General features: G+C 37.5%; 1 protein-coding gene across 1 annotated transcript in view; it reads left to right on the top strand.

Moving 5' to 3' along the window:
* Positions 1-305: 305 nt before the first annotated feature.
* NSD2 (nuclear receptor binding SET domain protein 2) overlaps positions 306-21,145 on the top strand; it is a gene marked incomplete at both ends in the record, with an annotated part of 58,719 nt that continues 37,879 nt past the window's right edge. The window contains 2 exons of the mRNA XM_079534857.1: positions 306-902; positions 15,731-15,896. Of these exons, the coding sequence (XP_079390983.1) occupies positions 306-902; positions 15,731-15,896 (763 nt within the window). The remainder of the gene's footprint in view (positions 903-15,730; positions 15,897-21,145) is intronic.

Genomic DNA, 21,145 nt, shown 5'->3' with positions numbered 1-21,145 from the left:
GATTATTAAAATGAAAGCTGTGACTTTCTCTATGTTTTTATTTTAATAATACTGATAATCTATTTTTCTTGGCATTTTACATAAAGCGTATTAGCACATATTAACGTATTTTGATAATGAAGTTTCTAAGCAACACTTTTTATTAGTAAAACTTGAATAGATACATTCTTAATGTTACGCTGTTGGAGACATCTCTATTTAAATACTTAGCAGCTTTTCTCATCTCTGTATTGCTAAAAATATTTTCTGGATTTCTTTTTTTTTGTCTTCATATAGCAGTGTAAGACTGGAAACATCTGGGCTGGATGGACTTTAGCATCAAAAGAAGTTCTCAACTTTTAACTCGAAAAATTAACTACTTAAAAATGAAGCAAGTACCAGAGATCCTTGGAAATACCAATGGGAAGACTCAGAATTGTGAAGTGAATCGTGAGTGTTCTGTCTACCTGGGCAAAGCACAACTTTCTGCCACTCTGCAGGAAGGTGTCATGCAAAAATATAATGGCCATGATGCTCTTCCATTCATCCCCGCTGACAAGTTGAAAGATCTGACTTCTCGTGTGTTCAATGGTGAATCTGGGGCCCAGGATGCCAAGCTGCGCTTTGAACCCCAGGAAATAAAAGGAGTTGGAACACCACCAAACACTACTCCTATCAAGAATGGTTCTCCAGAAATCAAGCTGAAAATCACTAAAACCTACATGAATGGAAAACCTCTGTTTGAATCTTCCATTTGTGGAGACAATGGTGCAGATGTGTCACAGTCAGAGGAAAATGAACAAAAACCAACAAACAAGGAGAGGAGGAACAGAAAAAGAAGCATAAAATATGACTCCTTACTTGAGCAGGGTCTTGTTGAAGCAGCGTTGGTGTCAAAGACTTCAAGCTCCCCTGAAAATAAGGTACTTTTAAAAAACGTTTTCTTCTGTTACATTTGTTTGTTATTCATATTGACACTTCATTTGTTCATGTGTTAATCATTATTTTAAGTATTTCCATAGGTACTTCACCTGAACAGTTCACTTTCTGTGGTACTCTCTGGTCCCCAGTTTTTTGTCTAGAATTGGAGGACTTTCTAAATCACTTCCAAATAAGTTTAAAAAAAAGTCTTTATTAAAGATCAGGGCATGTAGTAGTGTAGGATGTATGAAGGAGAAGCTTCACCCAGAGATGCAGCCAAAGCATAGACAGGATGGGAGCTTGGGAGGCCTTGAAATTCACGCATAGCCTTTAACTGGTTTTGGCAGTTCAGTTGTAGTTTTTAAGCTTACTTGTGACCTAGCTAGCTTTGCTTGCTATGACCTAGAGATTTGTACTAGCTGAAAATGCTAGGTACTTCTATGATGTCATTAATGTCTGTGATTCAGCCAGTCTTTTCTTGAATTTTTTTAAACACGGGCAGAAATAGAAGCTTCACTTTTTTTTTTTTTTTTAATCCGACTTACCAAGTTGAGAGTAAGAATGCTGTTAGACCTTTTCCCTCTTCAGTTTTAATTAATGGTCTTCATTTAAAGGAACGTAGCTTACACTCATTTCATCTCACAGTACAAACCTGCATTGCAGGGATATTTTTGTGTATATTAAGTTTCCTAGGGAGTAATTCACAATAGTGCTGTGTAATGGCGATGGTAAATGGCAATCAGTGCTTTGGCAGGTGATCAGGTTTTTACACACTTTAAATGCAAAATGAATGTTAAAGTTTTTTTTTCTGTCATCTGAAAGTTTATTAATGAACGTTGACTCTTAGTCTTTATTCACATGCAGAGAAGAGCCATGTACACTGCTGGATGACTCATTTTATTTACCTTTGTTTGCATTAAAACCACTTAAATGAGTTTACAGATACGTATAAGCACTCTTCAGAATATCCAAAATATTTTATTTTTATGGTTTCAATATATTATTCTTTGAATGATCACTAACATTATTTTCAAGGTTTTTATTAAGGAGTTCATTTTCTTTCATTTTATTACAGGGATTGTTTTAATACTAAATGGCTTAGATTTTTCCAAATCACTTCTCAGAGGTAAAAATTATGGGTACAGTCAATAGTTTTAATTCTTCTTTCTGCTCACTGTTAATGAGTGAACATAAATTGAAATAAAAACTGGTATAATTGTTAGCATTAACACCTCTATTATTACACTATTTGTTTATTAAATCGAATGCAATATTTAGTTTGCCCATCTCAGTAGTTCAGCCTGATCATCCTTTCATATTGGTTGTCAGTTAAGGCTGGCCTGCAATGCTTTGTGATGAACAGCTTGTTTAAGATTAAAAGATTGATCTGAGTTGTTCTGTGATCAGAAATTGTCAGGGCAAACTGTGTAAATACATTTCCCAGAGCACCAGGGTCACGATGGCTGGAGAGCAGTGCTGAAGCAGTGGGCCACCAAACTGCCAAAGCAGGGCAATCCACTGCTTGATCACAGCCTTCACAGTGTTATAGCCCTGTTCTTTTGAGAGCACTTGGAATAGCAGCTCAAGTCTCTGGCTCTTTTTCTTGTAAAGCACAAAGGGCAAACAGATTTGAAGATCACAGGATGATGTTTTATGATAAAGCACCTTAATTGTAAGAGTGTGGGGCTCTACTTTCTTTTTCAAAGACAGCTTGCAAACCTACAGGTTTAAGCTAAAGGAAGAAAAACCTTACTAGGGAGCACGTTTGTCCTAGTGATAAAAATGTATTCTCTGTGACAACATCTGTAATATCTTCATTATCAGTGTACTTAAGTCCAAGCTCCTGCTTTAAGTGTTTCATTGCCATTATCCCGAGGCTTAATTAGTGTGTTGTACCGTGCATTTATGTTCTTGGTTGTGGTCACAAAGCAGAAGTTGGAAAAATGTTCGTGGAGTAAAAGCTGATAAATTTTGTTTTTAGATACCTGTTTATTGTAGGTTACAAGTTAATATAGAACCTGTTTGTCTGGTTTTGTTTCTAGACTGCTTTTCTCCCTCGATTTCTTCTTGTCCAAGCTCTCATTCTTTTATTCAGCAAAAATTGCCATGGTTCAAATACTGCCTTTTATGTAAGGTAATTATATCTCTGTTTGATGGACATACCAGATTAGTATCTTGCTGAGGTGAGAGGCATATCATTTAACAAATGTTCCACTGCTCTGTTGTTGGGCTGTCTTGTTTGGACATTTTTCATTAACATAAAGGAAAGTTGTTTAAAAATCTATCTGCAAATCTGTTTTCAGTTGCGAATAAATGCGATTTACTCAGCTCTGATGTGAATTAGATTTCTGCTGATACCACAGCTTTTCCCAGGCCTTTGAGGCTGTAGTGCTTTCACTTTCCCAGTTTAAAGGAGGGGAAGTAAGACAAATCATGGCGCTTCTTTCCCTGCCCTCCTGCACTTCACAACTTTCCCTCTACTCCCTTATCTCTCCATCTAAGGAGTTCTCTTTAAAATCCAGGCCCATTTTACTGATGGATTTAATGGTGGATTTAGCAATTAGCAGCTTCTACTGTGAGGAACTACGTTGACACTGGGCTAAGAACACCTCTGACTGAAGGTATTACGTGTGAAGTGTTACATGTTGGATGTTTGAGTCAATGCCAAACCCACGGAGTCTGATAGTTACCCACTTTGTAGTGTTGCTCGTGTTAAGTGGCAGGATGTTTCTGTTCTAGAGCTTGTCATGGCTGCATTCTCGCAGTGCCAGCAGTTATGGATGGGGACTTGCTAGATTTTCTCACTCGCTGCTTTTGTTAGAGGTGAAATGATTTTCCTCCTTGTTGGAGGAGGATGGCAGAGATTTACTTAATGCAGTAACACAAAGTAATCAAGATTAATCCCTAAACAATGAAGAGTTTTTGTACAGGAAATAGACAGGGTACATATATTTCCAGGTGTTATACTGGTGATCCCAAATGTTGGCCTGCAGTGCTCTGCAGCCCTAGGAAGAGTTCAGTGTACTATACTGGCACATTTGAGCCTACTCTGCATAAGCCAGTTTGGGCCTGGAAGTGGCAGCTTGCCCATTTGGCACAGCTTGCTGGTATAACTACCTACCGTGGGTGCAGTAGCTCAGAAAAGCAGCAACGCTGTGTCAATAACAAACCTGGAAGGTCCACGCTGCTATACTTGCTAGCTTAGAGATTCCAGCTGTGCACAATGCATGTGATCTAAAAGCTGTACCTTTCACAAAGCTTCCTATCCTGTTTTCTTGTGGACCTCATGTAGTATTGTACCAGAAACTTGGCAGTTCATTGCTCTTTCTACTCAGCACAGTCTGTAATGATTTTGCAGCGGCTACCTGGGGGGCAGCTGCAAGTTGCTGGAGAAATGCCACTAGTCTGTGTCTTGTGTTTGTGTTGCTGTTTTGTGTTCACAGAGGATAAAACTGTTCTGGCCAACTTCATTATATCTGATGACTACGTAATGTTACAGTGCCTTTGCCAGTGAATGGTAATGATTTAGAAACCAAGCAAGAGTAGAACAGAAGCAATCTCAGGATTATCTGCTGGTTTTTACGCTTCTGTGCTTCATGCTGGAAGATAGGCACTACTGCAGGTGTTGCTGTTGCTCTGGCCTTGCATCTAATTAGTAGAGCTGGGCAGAAACCAACAAGTTCCCTCTCTACAACCGGTGAGCTGATCTCATCAAATAATTGATTATCCTGTTTATTATCCTGTTTATAGCTTTTAGGAGTGGAGAAAATAGCCAGATCCTGAGGTGACCTGTTTTGTTTTAAGTACAGGAATAATAAATAGATCTTTTCCAGGAAGAGGACTTAATTGGTTTTCGTCATCGGTCATTAGGAAATCGTGGTCAACATGCTGTAAAATGTGCAGCTAAACAGCCACATGAATTGGTGTCTGCAGTTGGACTCTATGACTTTTTTTTTAATAGGCTGTTGCTAAGTTTTCAGAGCCTATCTTCAGGGACATGATAAGGCAGGATTCTCGGCTGCTGTCACTAGAATCCCAGTGGATAGGAGTTAACTTAAAATCTCTTCTGGGTGATCCCTTCAGGAGCAAGAGAAATGAATTCTTACTCTCTTTGGAAGGGTTCCATAGCTGCTGTTACTCTTTAGCCCTCAGTAAAGGATTATGTTTAGCTACGCCTTGAAAATTTGTTTGTTCTCAGCAGCTCACAATGTGCAGCAGTAATTGTTACTTTGGAATTTCAAATCATTCATTCTTAATGTCTCATAGGAATAGTATTTTAAAGAACTAATTGTATGTTACGTAGCAGCAGAAGCATACAGAGTGTACTTGTTTCAGAGATTAGAAGCTATGGGCTGCCTCAGAATGAATGTGAAATCAATTGCAGAAAGCTGAAGTATTTGTTCAAGGCTTTTCTCTGTACCAAGCTTCTCGTGTACAGAAGTGGTCAAACTAAGTGTGCTTTCTGCATCAAGCTGTTGTCTCAATACATTTTTTGTGTCTCAGGTGGAAAAAATGTTTTTACATTCACATCTATTCATAAACACATGAGTGGTAGAATCCAAATCAAATATGAGGTAGTATCTTGATGTGATTACAAAAATGATCATTAAAAATAACTGTAACAAATGAGTTGAAGAACCATCTAATTCAGCATCTGAGCTTGGAGGGCAAGGCTCAGCAGAGGGGGCAAAAGAGGCATGGAGCAATGCACTCCTGGCAATTTGTGACTCAGGTTTCTAGGGCTCGCAGTGATGACTTTGTATTTAGTAGCTGGAGATGACTGAATTCATGCAGTAAAACTCTGCTTCTTTTTGAGTCAGTGCAAACTTGTTATATACATGACATTCTATAATGGAGCAAGATGTGTGTGATGTGAAGGGCTGGTTCTTTTTGCTGTGTCTCTTGATGCTTTGATCTCCACTGTCTTCTTTTTTGGAGAAATGTCGGCCAGAGCAGTATAAGTCATTTAAGATACTGTTGTCTTGTGGATGTATACAGTGGCATGGTATGTCTCTATATTGTTGTCCATATTATAAATAGTGTTTTATAAAATATATATTAATATTAAAAAATATAATGGCATTTTGTTATTTCTTGACTTCTTCTGAGCCACTTAGAAGTACCTAAAAGTCCTTGAGCCAGGTTTTCCACATGTCTAGAAGTATTCTAATAAATGTGTGATTCTTAAACTCCAGATCAGGTACATATGTTTCTCCCTCTGCACCCCACCCCACCCCTCACCCCCTGGGTCAGACGTAGGATAATGAAAACACCCACACTTGTGTTTTAGTAATCTTTATGGAGCCAGCTTGAACAAGATGGTTTTGATTCCCAGAGCTTTCTTTCTGCTCAGAACCCAGTGATAGTGACCCTGAGCAATGAGAATGTACTGCTTCTAAGCCTGACCTAATAGTGCAGAGGCTAACTGTGAAGCAGTGCTGTCATATTACAGTTTTTCAGTGAAATGTGAACTGAAGAGGCGCGTTTTGAGGGAGGAATTGGGTTGTTTTCAGAAATTACCCATTGCTTGCAAGAATAGTTGTGAATCCTGAACTTGCTGAACCCTTTTTCCTTAACCACCCTCCTGCAGCCCAAGAGACTGCTCCACAATGATGTGAGCATTGAAGAAGTGGGGCTCAGCTTTAAATTTTCTTGTCAATTACATCTGTGCATCTCTGAGCCACCAGCTGAGCTACCAGCTGTATGGAGGTTGGAACAACCCAAAAGAGCTGACCAGGTAGAAAGGAATCTAACTGATTCAAAGAGTGTTACCAAATGCTGCATTGTTTTGTATTTGTCATTGGTTTTTGTGTTCCAGGATTTGTTTTTATTCATTCTGTTCTTTGGGTGTTTGTGTGGAAATGGTAGAGCATGCAGAGTTCTTCTGGAACAGCTAACTTCCCATTCCATCTCAACAATGAATGGTGTGCCATAACACAACTGAGGTTAATGACATTTTTCATTTGTTTGCTTTGTCTAGACTTATTTTCAGTCGTTGCACTAGTACTGTCACTCAGTACTGATGCTATCTCTCAACACTCAACGTGAACACTGTCATCTCAACATCTTGTCCTCACACTGCACTGGCTGTTAGTAGTTGAAATGACAAGCAATTTGGTTGTTTTCATTGCTTTTCTGTCCAAGATAGGTGAAGCCTTTCTGTTGCTTTACTCAGTTTTCTGCTTAACCAAAATAACGCATGTCTAACTTTTGCATTTAGCTGAGAGTTACATCTCTAGTTCAGTGCTATGCTACTTGGATGGATTTTCAGACAGATTTTTGGGAAATGGTGGTGGTATGTACCAGATGTCAATTCTGGCCCTTAAAGCCTCCTTTTGTCAGAAAAAAAAAAGATGCTTTGTAGTAACTGTTAAAGAAAGTAACAAAAGCAAAACATTTTGATCTGTCTTGGAGTAGTGGTTCAGCCTTCTTTATGAATTTCCTTCTTTGGAGTGCATTTCAGATAGGGCACGTGCACTTCAGGAGCTCAGGAGTTCTTTGTTCTCAGGCACTAATTGTCAGTTTGCCTATTACCACTGTTTAGTTATCATTTTATTTTGAGTAAGTAGACCCAATTTGGCTAACATCTCTGTGACTGCTCTTTGTGAGAGCACTTAAAGGAATTGTTTTATTGAGCATCATAAAATGGGCAGCCACTAAAAATGTAATTTGCCAATAGTAAGGAATAAATTCCTTTTTCACGTGAAGAGCTCATAAAAATACTCTGGTTTAGAAATCTATCACAGGAGGCAAAACTGGATGTTGTACAGACCATTGCCAAGCAAGCCCAGCTCCTTTACATGATGAATCTGTGGCCTTGAGGCACTTAATGATAGAAAAGCTTCATTTTTCTTTTTTTAAAGGAGGGAGGAAGTGGATAAATAACTGTAAATTTGAATGTATGTTGAGAATGCTTGCAACAAACTAAAATAATTTGGGATCTTAATCTTATGGAAATGATAGCACTTTGAGTTTGTTCTTTACTATGTTTTACTGCAATGACCAACTTGTTTATATGGGATTGGGGCACTCCCAATTGGTGTTTTCAGCACATCTTTATTGCTGAAAATGAGAAACATTTCTGAGATATGTTTCATCATTGCCAAATCAAGGTTATGTTTGGGTTTTTTTCCCACTTGTCACTGGGCTGATTAACCCACTGATACTCCTGTGTTTAACCTGTACAACTGGAGGACCTGCCAGCTGCATGTATCAACATAATGGAAATTACTTACCTGGAAATCTCTCTTGCCTGCTTTTATGTGCAGTGTTCAATTTAAAGGCCTACTCTAAAAATCTAAGTAGTATCTGGACTCTGCCATGGACGTCCTTTACACCAAATCAGCATTTGTTTTCCTTAAACCTAAACTGTTTCTTTCAGAAGTGTTCTTATGGCAAGGAAGTGTAGAGACAAGTATCTGTCTCCACCAGAAGACAATGTTTGGGGGATCTGGGATTTGGTGGTGTTATCTGGGCTTTGGTTTTTTCACGAAGCGCATTAGGATTTCTGAACTTCTACCTGTGCTACCTTGGATCTTTGTGAGCTACCAAGAGCATATCTGTTTAACAAAGTGCTTCAGGAAATCTCAACCGCATTTATCTCTATTTACTCAACCCTAACTCAAGGGTGTTAGAAGAGTGCTAAGAATGGGGGCCCTCATAAGGTTCTAATCTGGAATGTGCGTGAAAACATTGTGCAAGCAAGGTAGCAGAACACGTGTGGATGTATCGTTCTGAAAATGTGCGTGTGTGCTGAGATGATTCAGGTTTGTTTCTGTTATGCTGTGTGAAACTTCAAGGGGAATTCTTCAGAAAAAACTCTTTCCTGTTCTAAACTTCCTCATGGCTCTGTCATGGTGCTTTTCCAGACTTCTGTAGCTCTCATACCCACAGTGTCTTATGTACTGAGATACCACAGTTAAAACTTTTGAGGATTGGCGAATGTTGGAAAAGTTGAGTGTAGGCAGAAATCTTTTTATAATACTTGCTATAAAAGAAAGTTTCGTTTGTTCTGATCACGCCGTATCTAATTTAAATACCGATTTTTTGGAACATGGAACCTTTCAGCAGTAAGCCAGTAGCTTGTGATTTAAGAGGTCATCTAAATGTAAATGTAGAAATTTAGCAAAGCTGCTGAATGAAGCTGCTCTCCACATTTGCAGAAGGATTGAGGGTTGGGAAGTGTTCCAGAACTTCTATCTTACTGGGTCTATCTGTGAATGATTGAATCTGTTTCTTTTCAACTCTATACTGTGAAAAAAAGATAGCGTCCCAGTTAGTGAAATGCCATGTGAAGATTATTTCTAAACTGCTTGCTCATGTAGTGTTTGTGTAAGGGAAGATTGCTGACTTGGATAGACAGATTTGTTTTTAACTGTAAAAACATCTAGAAAACATGCCATCGGCTTGGAACTCGATAATGAGGGAAGCAAAGCCAGAAAAAATAATTGAAATGTCATTGATTTGAAATACAAATTTGATCTTTTATTTTAAAATCCATAATGTAAATTATGAATCCCTGTCTAAACTTTTTTTTTTTTTGTCTTCTGCTTTCTTTCATCTCAGAAGGGAGGATTCTGCATGGTGTCATGAGCTGCTCTAGATGAGTTTGTGGAGAGAAATGGAGGAAAGAAAGCTACTGTAATTAAACTTGTATTTGATTTTTGAAGAGCCTCAGCCATCCCAGCAAAGTTTTTAGGGGATTTACAAGTAGAGCAGAGATCTATTTATTTTTTTCTATCCTTTTTTGGTTTTCCTATTTGATAGCTTCATCATATGGTCACATAGAATGAAAAACCAACAGCGGTTGTGCTGGGAAGAATCAAATTTACTATCTTCAGAGGTAATTCCTCACAGTGCCATGATCTTGACACCCCCTTTTTTCAGGTGCTTAGTAACAGAAGAAAAGATAACTTGGACATAGTTGTTGTAAAAACTGAATAAGAATGGTTTTAGCAAAGTATCTGTATTGGTATTAGAACAGTTAGAAATTGAAAAGCTAACAAGAGAACCCCAATATAGTCTGTTCATCTTGTTTTGATATGAGCTTTTTATGTCCACTTCCCCTGCAGTCTGTACCTCACTACACAACGTGATGCATATTTTGCAGACGTACTACAGATGTTTGGAGCAAGGCACAGTTTGCAGACATGGGTGCAATGGTCTTTTGAGAACTGCAGTCTTTGGATACTGTATGGTGTCCTTTTCTGTTGTGCTGAAGATGAAACACAAAACTTCAACAGTTCATTGCTTCTTTCTTCATGTTTCCTCATCTTTCTCCATTTTCTAGCAATAATTGAGCTGTTTCAAAAAAACCATCTCTGATGTGGTTATTTCTATGAAGATACTGTTTTTAATTAGAATCATTTAGAATAAATATTGGCCTCACTTCAGAATCTTGGGTTGTTAACCTTTTCATTTGAAGCATATATTGAGGGATTTGCACTGATTTTAATCAAGCTTAGATTCTGATTTTTGGTTTTGAAGTGACTTAATGAGATTTTTCGCATTTAATGAGAGTAAGAAGCCGCTTCTGTGTCCTAAATGACAGAACATAACTCCTTAGGAAAGTAGCTGCATCCTTCCATTCTATTGCCTGAAGGCTGAACAGTGATTTGTCCTTTGTCAAATTAGAGACTTGAATTTTTCAGGAAGCAAGAGCTTTCCTAAGAAGCTAATTGGGATGGTTGGTTCTCAAGGAAGATAAGCTTGGAATCTTTGTATTTTTGTAGGGAGTGTCTTTGTTGAAAGTGAATCTGGTCATTGATCAATCTAGGTGACAAAATGTGAGTCTTTTCTGCTTTGTTATGCACTTTTTCTTCAGGCAAGTTCCCATCTCTCCTGAACTTCTCAAAGGAATGGAGTTCTATAGCCACCTCCTTAGTTCACTATCTTTCCTGCTAGAGAGGCAAGAGAAGACAAAACATCTCATTTTTATCTTTATTACACAAATCCAGGCTAAAAAATATGCTGTATTTCACCCACTAATACTCACTAATAGATAGCAGGACTGGAAAAACACGTGGTCTTGGTCAATGAGCACTGTTTCGTGTTGAAGAAAAAAGTTAGACTGTGTTTCTGTGTTCTAATGTTGATTTGAAGTACATTTCAACTGCATATATTCTGTTTTGGAACCTTGATTATTTTGTCCTAGATCCTTTGTAATGCTAGCAAATTTTTATTCCAGAGTGCAAGTGGACCTCCAGCAGTCTGTATGTATAGGGTGGCCTAGGAGAAGTTCTTGGTGCAGGATTACAAACTGTTATTACTTTCACACAAATTGAATTGAAAGTGAAAACAGGAGGGAAGATGCCTGCAAGTTGTTCAGTGTCAGTGCTTCCCCGTTAGAATAGAATAAAATGTGTACTGTCTTCATATGTCTTAAATGTTCTCTTTTCTGGTGATACAGTCTCTCTCCTGGGCACTGTTCTTTGTCTCATCCCCTGGTGACATTTTACAGTTAGAAGTTGGCGATTTCTGTCGCTTCCAAAGTTAGTTCAGTGAAACACTGTTCTTTTTGACACTTCAGTTAATTCACAATCAATTTGAGGGATTAATTTTCACGTGCTTGCACATGTACACTAAATAGATCATTACTATTTGATTAATATCTGCTATTATATTAATATCTTTAGTCTTTACCACTGATAATTTCAGAATAGATAACTTAGCTCAGTGTGATGTCACCTGGTAAGCCTTGTAGCTGTTTTTTAAAAGAAGAGTCCTTTGCCAGCTTCAAACTGATCATAGTGCTTTCATAACAAATCTACAAACAAATGTGAAGCTCTGCATGCAGTGCAGTAACGACATTGTTCTTAAATGCATCGTGCTTTGTAGTTGCTTTAAAATAATTTTAAACTTTGAAATTTACCCATCACACACAATGTGTTCTTGTCACCTCGTATTCGTAGTCAGACCAGAATTAAATGAAAACTGGATGAATTCTTTTGATGGGTTGTAGGCAAAGTTAATTAAATGCAAATGTTTTCTATGACCAAGCCATCACATTTCACTTCTTTGGTCTGGTAGAATGCTAACAGAAGTGTCAGGAATTCCTGTCAATCTGCCTGTCACTCATCACTTATGTGATGATGAAAGTGCTGAGAGATATGGCAAACAAATCTTGGAAATGTTAAGAGAAGAGGGAAGACATTAAATATGCTTTTCTTCTTTGGTATCTCTCAGCCTATTGCAGTTGCTGTCTTGGATGAATTTTTAAGAATGCTGGTATTCTTCAAGGCGTAATTTCTTGCAGAAAAACTCAGTTATGGTAATTGAATTATTCTGTTCCACACTCCACAGTCCCCCAGACAAAATAAACTTGAAATCTGTCTAGCTGCCTTTCAGAGCAAGGCTTTCATTAGGGTTCAAATCTAGAAAGCCAGAGATTTCTGTTGAAACCAGTGGCTGCAATACTAAGGAATATGGAGCCTGTCAGGTGGCCTGTGAGTTCAGCATCGGGACTGCCCTGCGTGATCCTCAGTCATCACCTGCTCACCAGGGATTCAGCCATCCTATTTATGTAACTTCTCTGCAATTCAGTATTTGAAAAAGGAAAAAAAGCCACTGAAATTATTGGTAGAAGTAGAAAAGATAGAAGCTCCTGAACTGTTCCTACAGACTTCCATTTGTTTACATTTGTGGGTAGGTTATCTCATTAGAAATTTGAACTGTTTTAAGGAAGCCTGTATCTTTTCCACTTCAGGCAGGAATTGAGGGAAAAGTATTTTAGTTTGACTCATTTGAGCTTCCCTCACTTTACAGTTGTGTTCTTAAACAAGGAATTTTTCATCTTATTTTGCCTGTTTAAGTATCATTAAGTAAGGAAGAACTGATCTACTGTTGGAGCAGTATGAATTGCTCATCACAGACCACCACAGGAATGCTTCCAGCCCTACCTCTCCATGTTCTACAGATGCACAATGATGCCTGTGCATTAACTGCGTATTGTTAGGGATACTCAATTATTGCTTAAAAAAATTCTCCTAACAACAATTCCTGTTTTCCTCCAGAGAAAAAATACTGCAAGCGACATTGCTTATTTCTGTACAATACAAGTGTCTCCTGAAAAAGCTCCAGCCCTGTTCATACAATAACAGAGATTTTTGTAGAGATGCTCTCTCCGTCCCATCTCAGCAGTAATCTTAAAACAAACAAAACAACCTGGAAGCTGGAGTAAAATGTGTGTGACTGCCTGCTAGTGTCTGTCATTTCTTGATGATTTTTAAGTAACTTTAATTAAGTTTCTAAACTTAAGATTTCTAATGCTATGCTGGCAGTGTGCAGAAATACTTTACAGAGGAAATATTAAGGAGACTGTTAGTGTCAGAGAGCTGCTTCTTTCAGAAGTATGTGCCAGGCATTTCACTTCACCATTTATAGTTGAGGTACCTATGAAATGGATCAGAGTAACTGCAAGAATGAGGAAATCAAATGAAATCAGGATGAGTGGGAAAGGAAGATGGATAAGAATGAGCTCACAACAGTGCAGTCTACATTTTTAAATAACCTCATAAAAGACCTCCTCAAAAAAATGATGCTTGTAGAATTCTGTGCTGCATTTTGCCATCCTTTGAAGTATGTACGTTTTATCAATAAAAGAAAGCATAAATACAGAAAGTATTGCATAGATCAGCCTTGCAGTTTTTATCAGAGGGCTGTCGTTTTCCCAGTTTTTTTAATCATGATCCATCAAAGAAGTTAAAATTCATGACTCGCCTGTAGATGTGTTGAAATGCAATATTCACCCCTGTAGTGCCATCCCTTTTAGATTACGCAGCATTAAGAAGCACTGTTTGAGCCTTTTCATTATTCCAGCCAGATCCCTCTCAGATTGTAGTTGTAAATCTTTTCAGCTTAGTTGCACTTTCTGAAAAATACTGGGGCTTGTAAATTAAAAATGAGATTAAGAATCTGGAATAACTTTCACATTTTCAATTAGTTAGATTTTTCTGAACATATTTTCATCCCATCTATTTTGTTTAAATGTTGAAGTACGTTTTTGTATCTCAAGATTATAGTTTTTCTGGATCTTTTCTTAGCATACGTGTTTCTTGATTCGTAGCTTTTAAGCTTAACTTTTTGTGTCATATTTAAGTGCTAGAAGGAGCATTTGGTTTTTCACATCTGCTTAGAATCTTTGAGGTCTTTTGAGAATGCTGGACTTGAGGCAAGCTCAGCAGCAGGGGTTTTCTGACAGTCTTGCAGATTCCTTAGAGAGCCAAAAACCTTGAAACATGGGAACACAGCTCTTGCTGCAGGCACATGAACCAAGTCTAAATTCATCAGAAAAGCTGAATCACTGGATGAGTAACTGCTCCTAACAATCAGATGACATAGTTTCATGTGTGTTTACCAGGAGAAGCTTTAAAAGCTTTGAGGAAAGGAGTTTCTCAGTGCAGTGAGCTTTAAGTTTGTTTTCTAGCAGGATCTACTTCTGTGTTTGAGAACTAAAAATCCTCGATGCTGTTGCAGTGTGTCAAAGATTTGTTGTTTGGTTTTGGAAAATAACGTTAGTCTTAATGGTGTTCTCTGGGTTTAAAAGTCTATTTATAAGATAACCTTGTCAGTTTTGATTCAACATGATGTTTCAAATACTACACATTTCCACATTGTAGATTGTCAGGTTCTTAACAGTATTTCCTCTTTCCTCTTGCCACTTGTATTAATTAAAACAGAATTTTGTTTCAACTCAAACATTAAATCCACTGAAGGCCTGAAGCTCTGTTCTGCCTTCTGTTTGTTGAGCTGGTAGTAGAGAAGATGACTAATATAATACATTACACATAAATACAGAATAACAGAGAAGCAAATAAGTAATTATTTTTACAGATACCTTCAATGAGAAATGTTCTTTCTCACATCCAGTGTTAAAGTTTACCTAGATAAGGGCATTTGTTATTTACATCAAATAGAACAAATGAAGATAAAAAGAATGTCAGTAACTTCATAGAATGTGACATAATTTTATTTTCTAAATAAATGTCTTCATTGGTGAATTTTGTTATAAATAATAAAAAATATGTACCTGTCAGTGGGAAACATAAAATGCCCTTGTACTATTTAAATCTATCCTCTGAAATGAAAAGAGATTTGTGACAGTTTTCCAGCGACTGACCTACCTTTAGAGCATGAACCGGACTCTCACAAACTTCTGCTACTAACACTGGAACGGGAAAAGAAGACATTGCTAAAGGGTGTGAGGATCTAGGGTTTGTGTCATGCTTTCCTTACAATGTAGAAAGAGAGCTAAAAAAATGTAGAATTTGGGTTCTTTTTTTTCTTGACTGGTTATACGTGCTGTTTCTGTATAGACATCTAGGCATTTCAAGCTATTCTAGATTCTAATCCAGAACAGAATTTTTGCTTATTTAGCACTTAACTTGATTGATAATGTTCAGTAAAAACTGAGATTGACTCTTCTGCATCTTCAGTTGGTGCTCAGTGAATGTGTTTGACATTAAAGCAAGCCTTCCTGATGGTCTCTCAGCAGTTTCTCAGAACAATAAAGGCAGGTCACAGCTTACATGCTAATATTTCAAACTAAAAAGAAGAGCAAATGGAACTGGGATTTTTTTGCTTGAAAGAAGAAGAAACGTGACTTAGTTTTTGTTATGTATAAAATACAATTATTGTCTGCTAGCAAATGCTATAAATTTTAGAGTGCTGCTTCTTACTTTTTTCATTATCACTGATTTTTCATTTCACTTGAATGTTTAAACAGAATACAAACATTACTTTGTTGTTTATTTTTGTGTGATGTTTAGTAATTCTAGAGTGTATCTAAAGGAGAAATTGTGATAATATTTTTCCCTTTTTTTTCTTTTTTAAGGCTCCTGCTAAGAGAGATTCAACACAAAGTACCATCAAAGATGACAAAGTCCATCTGTTGAAGTACAATATAGGAGATCTAGTGTGGTCAAAAGTATCGGGTTTTCCTTGGTGGCCATGTATGGTTTCTGCTGATCCTATTCTTCATTCCTACACTAAACTAAAAGGTATGTCCCTGATGCTACAGACATCTGGATTTCTTTCAGAATGTGAACATTATTTTGGGAAAGTTCTGTTCATTTTGTCTGTTCGTTTGTATCAGTAACTGAACCAGTTCATCACTGTCAAGAGGAATGTTAAAATCATGCAAGCACTATTTTTGAGCATATAGCAGTCTTAAGTTTTTCTACTATATTGGTGTTTCGTTTTTTGCGTTTTTTTAACTTAAATATTATCCAAAAGAGATCAAAGTTTTGATCTGTGAAACTGTTTGAAATCCTATTAAAAAGTTACCTGATGATACATGCTTTCCATTGTTTTTGTGGAGATGTTCTGAGCAGTGATATAGGCTGAATATTTTATTGAAAACTCATGGGGGTTAAATAATCCCAAATGATTATGCTTTACTAAAAGCAGCCTCTAATTCATCTTAATTTTCTTTGATTCCTGGAATCAATAGTTATCTGCATGCAACATAAGTTGATTCTAAACGCAGGCACTACTGATTGAAATTCTTAGGTAAGAATCTCTACCCATTTATTCATCATCTCATTTGTAGCTTCTTACTCAGTTCTTATTCCTTAAACTGTAGAGGCTTATCTGTGCTGGTTGTAGAATGATGAAGTAATAAAGCTTAGAAAGGATCCCTTGTGGTTGTATGGTCTCTAAGGTAGACCAGGGTACACAGTGCCTACTCCAGCACAGTGTTTGATGTCTTCAAAGATGGAGACTGTACAACCTTTTATATTAGTACCACGTTAATCCAGAGTCTGCCTCATTCTTCTGCATATCCTTCCTCCTAAGTTGTTGAAGACAGCAGTAAGATCTCTCCAAATGTCAGTGGGTTTGATGTGGTTCGTTTTCTTTTGTTTGGTTGTTGGGTTTTTTTTGAGACTTAAGAAGTGAAAGCTCTCTGAACATCTTACTGTACATCACGTACTCTAGCTTCTTGTTGGCTCCTGTCTTCATTGTTCTGGGGAACCCAAAACTTGGTAGAGTATTTCAGAGGTCTCACGAGGGCTAAATAGAAGGCAGTAAGCATATCTGACAGGCTTTATTTTTGCTAATGCAAGTTCCTGCCCCTCTTCACTACAAGGTTGCACTGTTGTTTCAAGTTTAATTTGATGTCTGCAAGGATCCTGCACCTTTTTTTGCAGTCTAGTTGGACAGCATCTGTCTGGTTACTACTGTATCAGGTTATCCCATCTCAGATGCAGGACTTTGTATATGACTTAGATGAATTTAATGAGGTTCCTATCAGCCTGTTTCTGCAGTGTTATAAGTTCTTCTGCACAGCAGTGTTGTTTTGACTAGAATCACCCCCAGTTTGCTAAAGGTGTGCTCTGCTCTTCTCCAGATTATTATTAAGATGTCAATCAGTGTCTGCCTTAGTATAGATGGACTCAGCTAGTAAAGGCCACAGGTTGGACTCTGTATCTCTCTTCACAACACTATAAAGGCTTGATGGCTAAGCCAGTTTTCTCTCTCTCTTTCATAATCATCTCTTATGTAGTGTTTTAAGAGCACTACGGAAACCATTTTAGCTGTCAAGTTAAAAAAACTGCCCTTCCTTTATTCCTTATAGGAAATAAACAGATGAGGCATGATTTGTCCTTGGTGAATCTTTGTTGGCTGTTCCCAGCCACCTTCTTTTCCTTCAAGCGCTTGGACATCTCTTCAAACAGGATTTGCTCTATTATCTTGTAGGCATTAAATTATTTGGCTGAGCTGGTAGCTCCCCAGATTGTTATTTTTCTTGAAGATAGGTGTGATGTTTGCAATGTTTGTCTTTTTCCAGTCGTCAGGGATATCCGTAGTTGGCCTTTCAAAAATTACAGAGATCAACTTTCAACTACATTGGCCAACACATTCAGCTCCTTCTAAAGCATCCCATCTGGTTCCATAATGTAATATATGTCCAATTTGCATAAGTGCTTCCTCAGTATTCTCGGGGTGGTGCTTCATTCTTACAGTTCTGGTCATTAGACTGTGGAATCTGAAGGCTTGGGGTAGGCATTACCAAATGAAAAAGAAGAAAAAAGAAAAAAAAAAAAAAAAAAAAAAGGAGGGAAAAAAGACATAGAGCATTTCAGCCTATTCAGTGTCTTCTGGTACTTATAACTGTGAACATTCCTCAGGCTTTCATTTGCTACTGTTGCATTTACAGTTAGTGTTTTTGCATTGCATCCCTCACTAGTTTTAGCTCCATCTGAACACTGTAAAGAATTTCTGCTAAGTTTATTTCAAATTTTACTGAAAGTTTGGAAAACCTGCTAATGGAAATCCAAAGAAGTTGGAAATTATGGGGAAAAGCAAGTTAATACCAAAGTAGGAGCACATAACCTTGCTTTTTTTATTTATGCTCCTGAATACTTTGATATATTTTATTAGGTCAAGAAAAGGAATCAGTTTCCTTTGCGAGGAACAGAGTAAGACATTCACTTGTTACTACGAAGCCTTTAAGTATGTATTTCCAGGGTTGGTTTTTTTTTGTATGTATGTGAAAGAGCAGGGAAGAGAGGGTTCTTTTTAGTTGGGGAGGAAAAGGACTTCTCCTTCATCATTCAGTTGTTATCAGGGATTGCATTGAGAACTTGGAAAACAAACTACACATGTAAAATTTGTATTAGAGTTACAAATTTATAATGTGGATACAATGTAAACGTGTAAGATTGGAAATGAGAGTGATCTTGATGCTTTGTGGGTGCGGTCTGAAAAATCCTGCTCAGTAGGAGTAAGTAGATTTTTACAGTGGTAGAAGACCAAGCTGGAAAATGAATGCAAAGCTGTGTTACTGCAGGCAAAATCTGAGTGTCATAATAGCCCCATATAGTTGTATCAGCCATAGGACCAAAATTATACTGTCATAAATAATGCTGGTCATAAAATACATGAAATAGATCCTTTGCTTTTTCAGTAGCTGCATCATGTTCATTTCATCCAGTTTGAGCCATCTTATTTCAAGAGATGTGGACTAAATGGAGAAGGTACTGAGGGAACATAAACAACAGTGTAGTGTGAGAACAAACTGAAGGAAACGGAATTGTTTAAGCTGATGAGGAAAACTCATTAACTGCCCTTAAATAACATGCAAAGGAGAAAAAGCATAAGTGCTTCTTGCTCTGGAAAGAGGCGAGCTTAGTAACAAAAAATATTTAGACTACATGTGAAGATCAACTTGGAAGTATAAAAGGCAGTGAAGCATTGGAATGAATTGCTAAGAGACTGCATGATCTTATCTGTAATAGGCTTTTAAATCAAAAGAGAGCTGCAGGTAGACTCCATGTTATTAGTAATCTAAGTGGCTTCTTGGGATCCCTTCAAGCATTCATGCGATTGCTAAGTGGCTATTATAGATTCTTGGGACAAATTTTTCCTGTAGCAGTCGTTCAGAGTTTTGATCATGTAACCTCTGTGATTTTAGTCTTTTCACTCATTGATCTATTATGACATAGAAGAGCTGGATTTTGAGAGAAACAAAGCTCGTTTCTGTTCCTGGCTGAATAATTCTGCTCATTGAAAGGAGCGAGATTGTTGCCTCATTATCAAGAATCTCTATATTAGCTTTTTAAAAGAAACTATAAAAACAGATGTAGCAAATAAAGTGTGATATTTCTGAGTCCAACTTGTGGAGTGTTAACAGAAAGAGGAGCCCATATATTTTCAGCGATTAAATTCAACCTCTTTGAAGAAATATACTGGGGAGAGAGGCTTTTCTGGTATTTACTCTGGAGTTGCTTTGGGGCTTTCCTTTTCTTCCAGAAAGCTTGACTAGCTCCTGGGCAGCCTTCATAATTAATTAATGCACTCTAATGATTTTCAAAACATCAGTATGTATTCCCAATCTTGTCTAATCTTCCACTAGTGTTTACTGTAGAGACACCATCAAAAGTCTTCTGTTCCAAGCAGCAGAGTTCTTTTATGTGGGAGTTATAGAAATCCCCAGTTAGGTCTTTGTATTTGTCATTTCTAGGATTAGGATCAACAGTATGTATAGTCTGAATTTCTTGCTGTTTATACTTGATTTCATCATTCCAGCTGCTTTGGCTTGAGAAGTTTGTAACTTTCAGCTTGCAGGATGCACGCTTGCATATAAGAAAGCCCATACTGATTCAGAGTAGAGCTCCTGTCTCTGCCTGGACAAGAACAGATGCTAAGGTACAGTAGAAGAAGAAGAATAGTGGTAAGCCCCACAGAGTACTCTCCTAACCCTTTAGTACCTGGTGGTTCCAGGATTCTTTGAGCCAAAAATGGTGACTTTATTTGTAGTAATCCTTAGTAATGTCCCTTATTTTATCCAGGAGCATTGTTATGGATTCTGTCCACAGGAGACATCTGCAGATTCAAAAACAGCTTCAGTTATTGTATCAGCAGACACTATTACTTACACTAATTAATTAGGCAGGTACAGATACTCTGTATTACATTGCAAAAGGTAGATTGTCTTGGTACTGGGCTGCTGGATAATCAAAGGCCGATCTTAAGGAGTCGTTGTAAATGTAGCATGGACCATCTCACTATCAGCAGCTTAGGCATCCTGGTTAAATACAAAAAATATCCTTTATTTCATCAGAGATAATTTATTGGAGCTCAGTATCTCTAGTTAATAATTTTCTTGATGAGGGCAAGCTTTACTGAATTTACTGGAATGTGTATTAGGATATTGGATTGCATGTATGATGCAGACAGACCAAAACCTTTCCTGTGCTGTTCCTCTAAAGCCTTGTGCCTGATCTCAACTGAGTCATCATCATTCTTGCAGATCTCATGTACATAGTATATATATGGTTGTAATGGTTAATAGAACGTCCGCTCATGCCATTAATTAGGTTGATTTCATATTATTACTGTTCCAGATGCCACATCTCGAGGCAAGATCAAATGCCTTGAAAAGTAACTGCTGTCTGAGTAATTACAAAAAGAGTGGTTTTAGGTTTACAAAAAAAAGACAGTAATAATACAGTGTATCAGGTAATCAAGTAGAAGCATTTGCTGACTAAAGCAGAAGGCATCCTTTGAAAAACAACAAAATTGAGACCTAGTTTGAAGACATCTGTTGCCAATGACTGTGACTTTTATTTATTCTTACTCTACAGAAGCCCTTCCCCGATTTCTTCTTTCTCACAGGCTACATCTTACACATACTAATATGGTGGCATCTTGAAAAACCATACAATACAAAATGACCAAAGTGGGCAACTGATCCTTTCTAGCAGGATTGACAAGCACAGAAGTGTAGCTTAGTGCTATTGAAACT

Source organism: Tetrao urogallus, assembly GCF_951394365.1.
Source record: "Tetrao urogallus genome assembly, chromosome: 4".
NCBI classification, from domain to species: Eukaryota; Metazoa; Chordata; class Aves; order Galliformes; family Phasianidae; genus Tetrao; species Tetrao urogallus.
The sequence above is the reverse complement of the archived record's forward strand: the minus strand, read 5'-3'. Positions and strand labels throughout refer to the sequence as shown.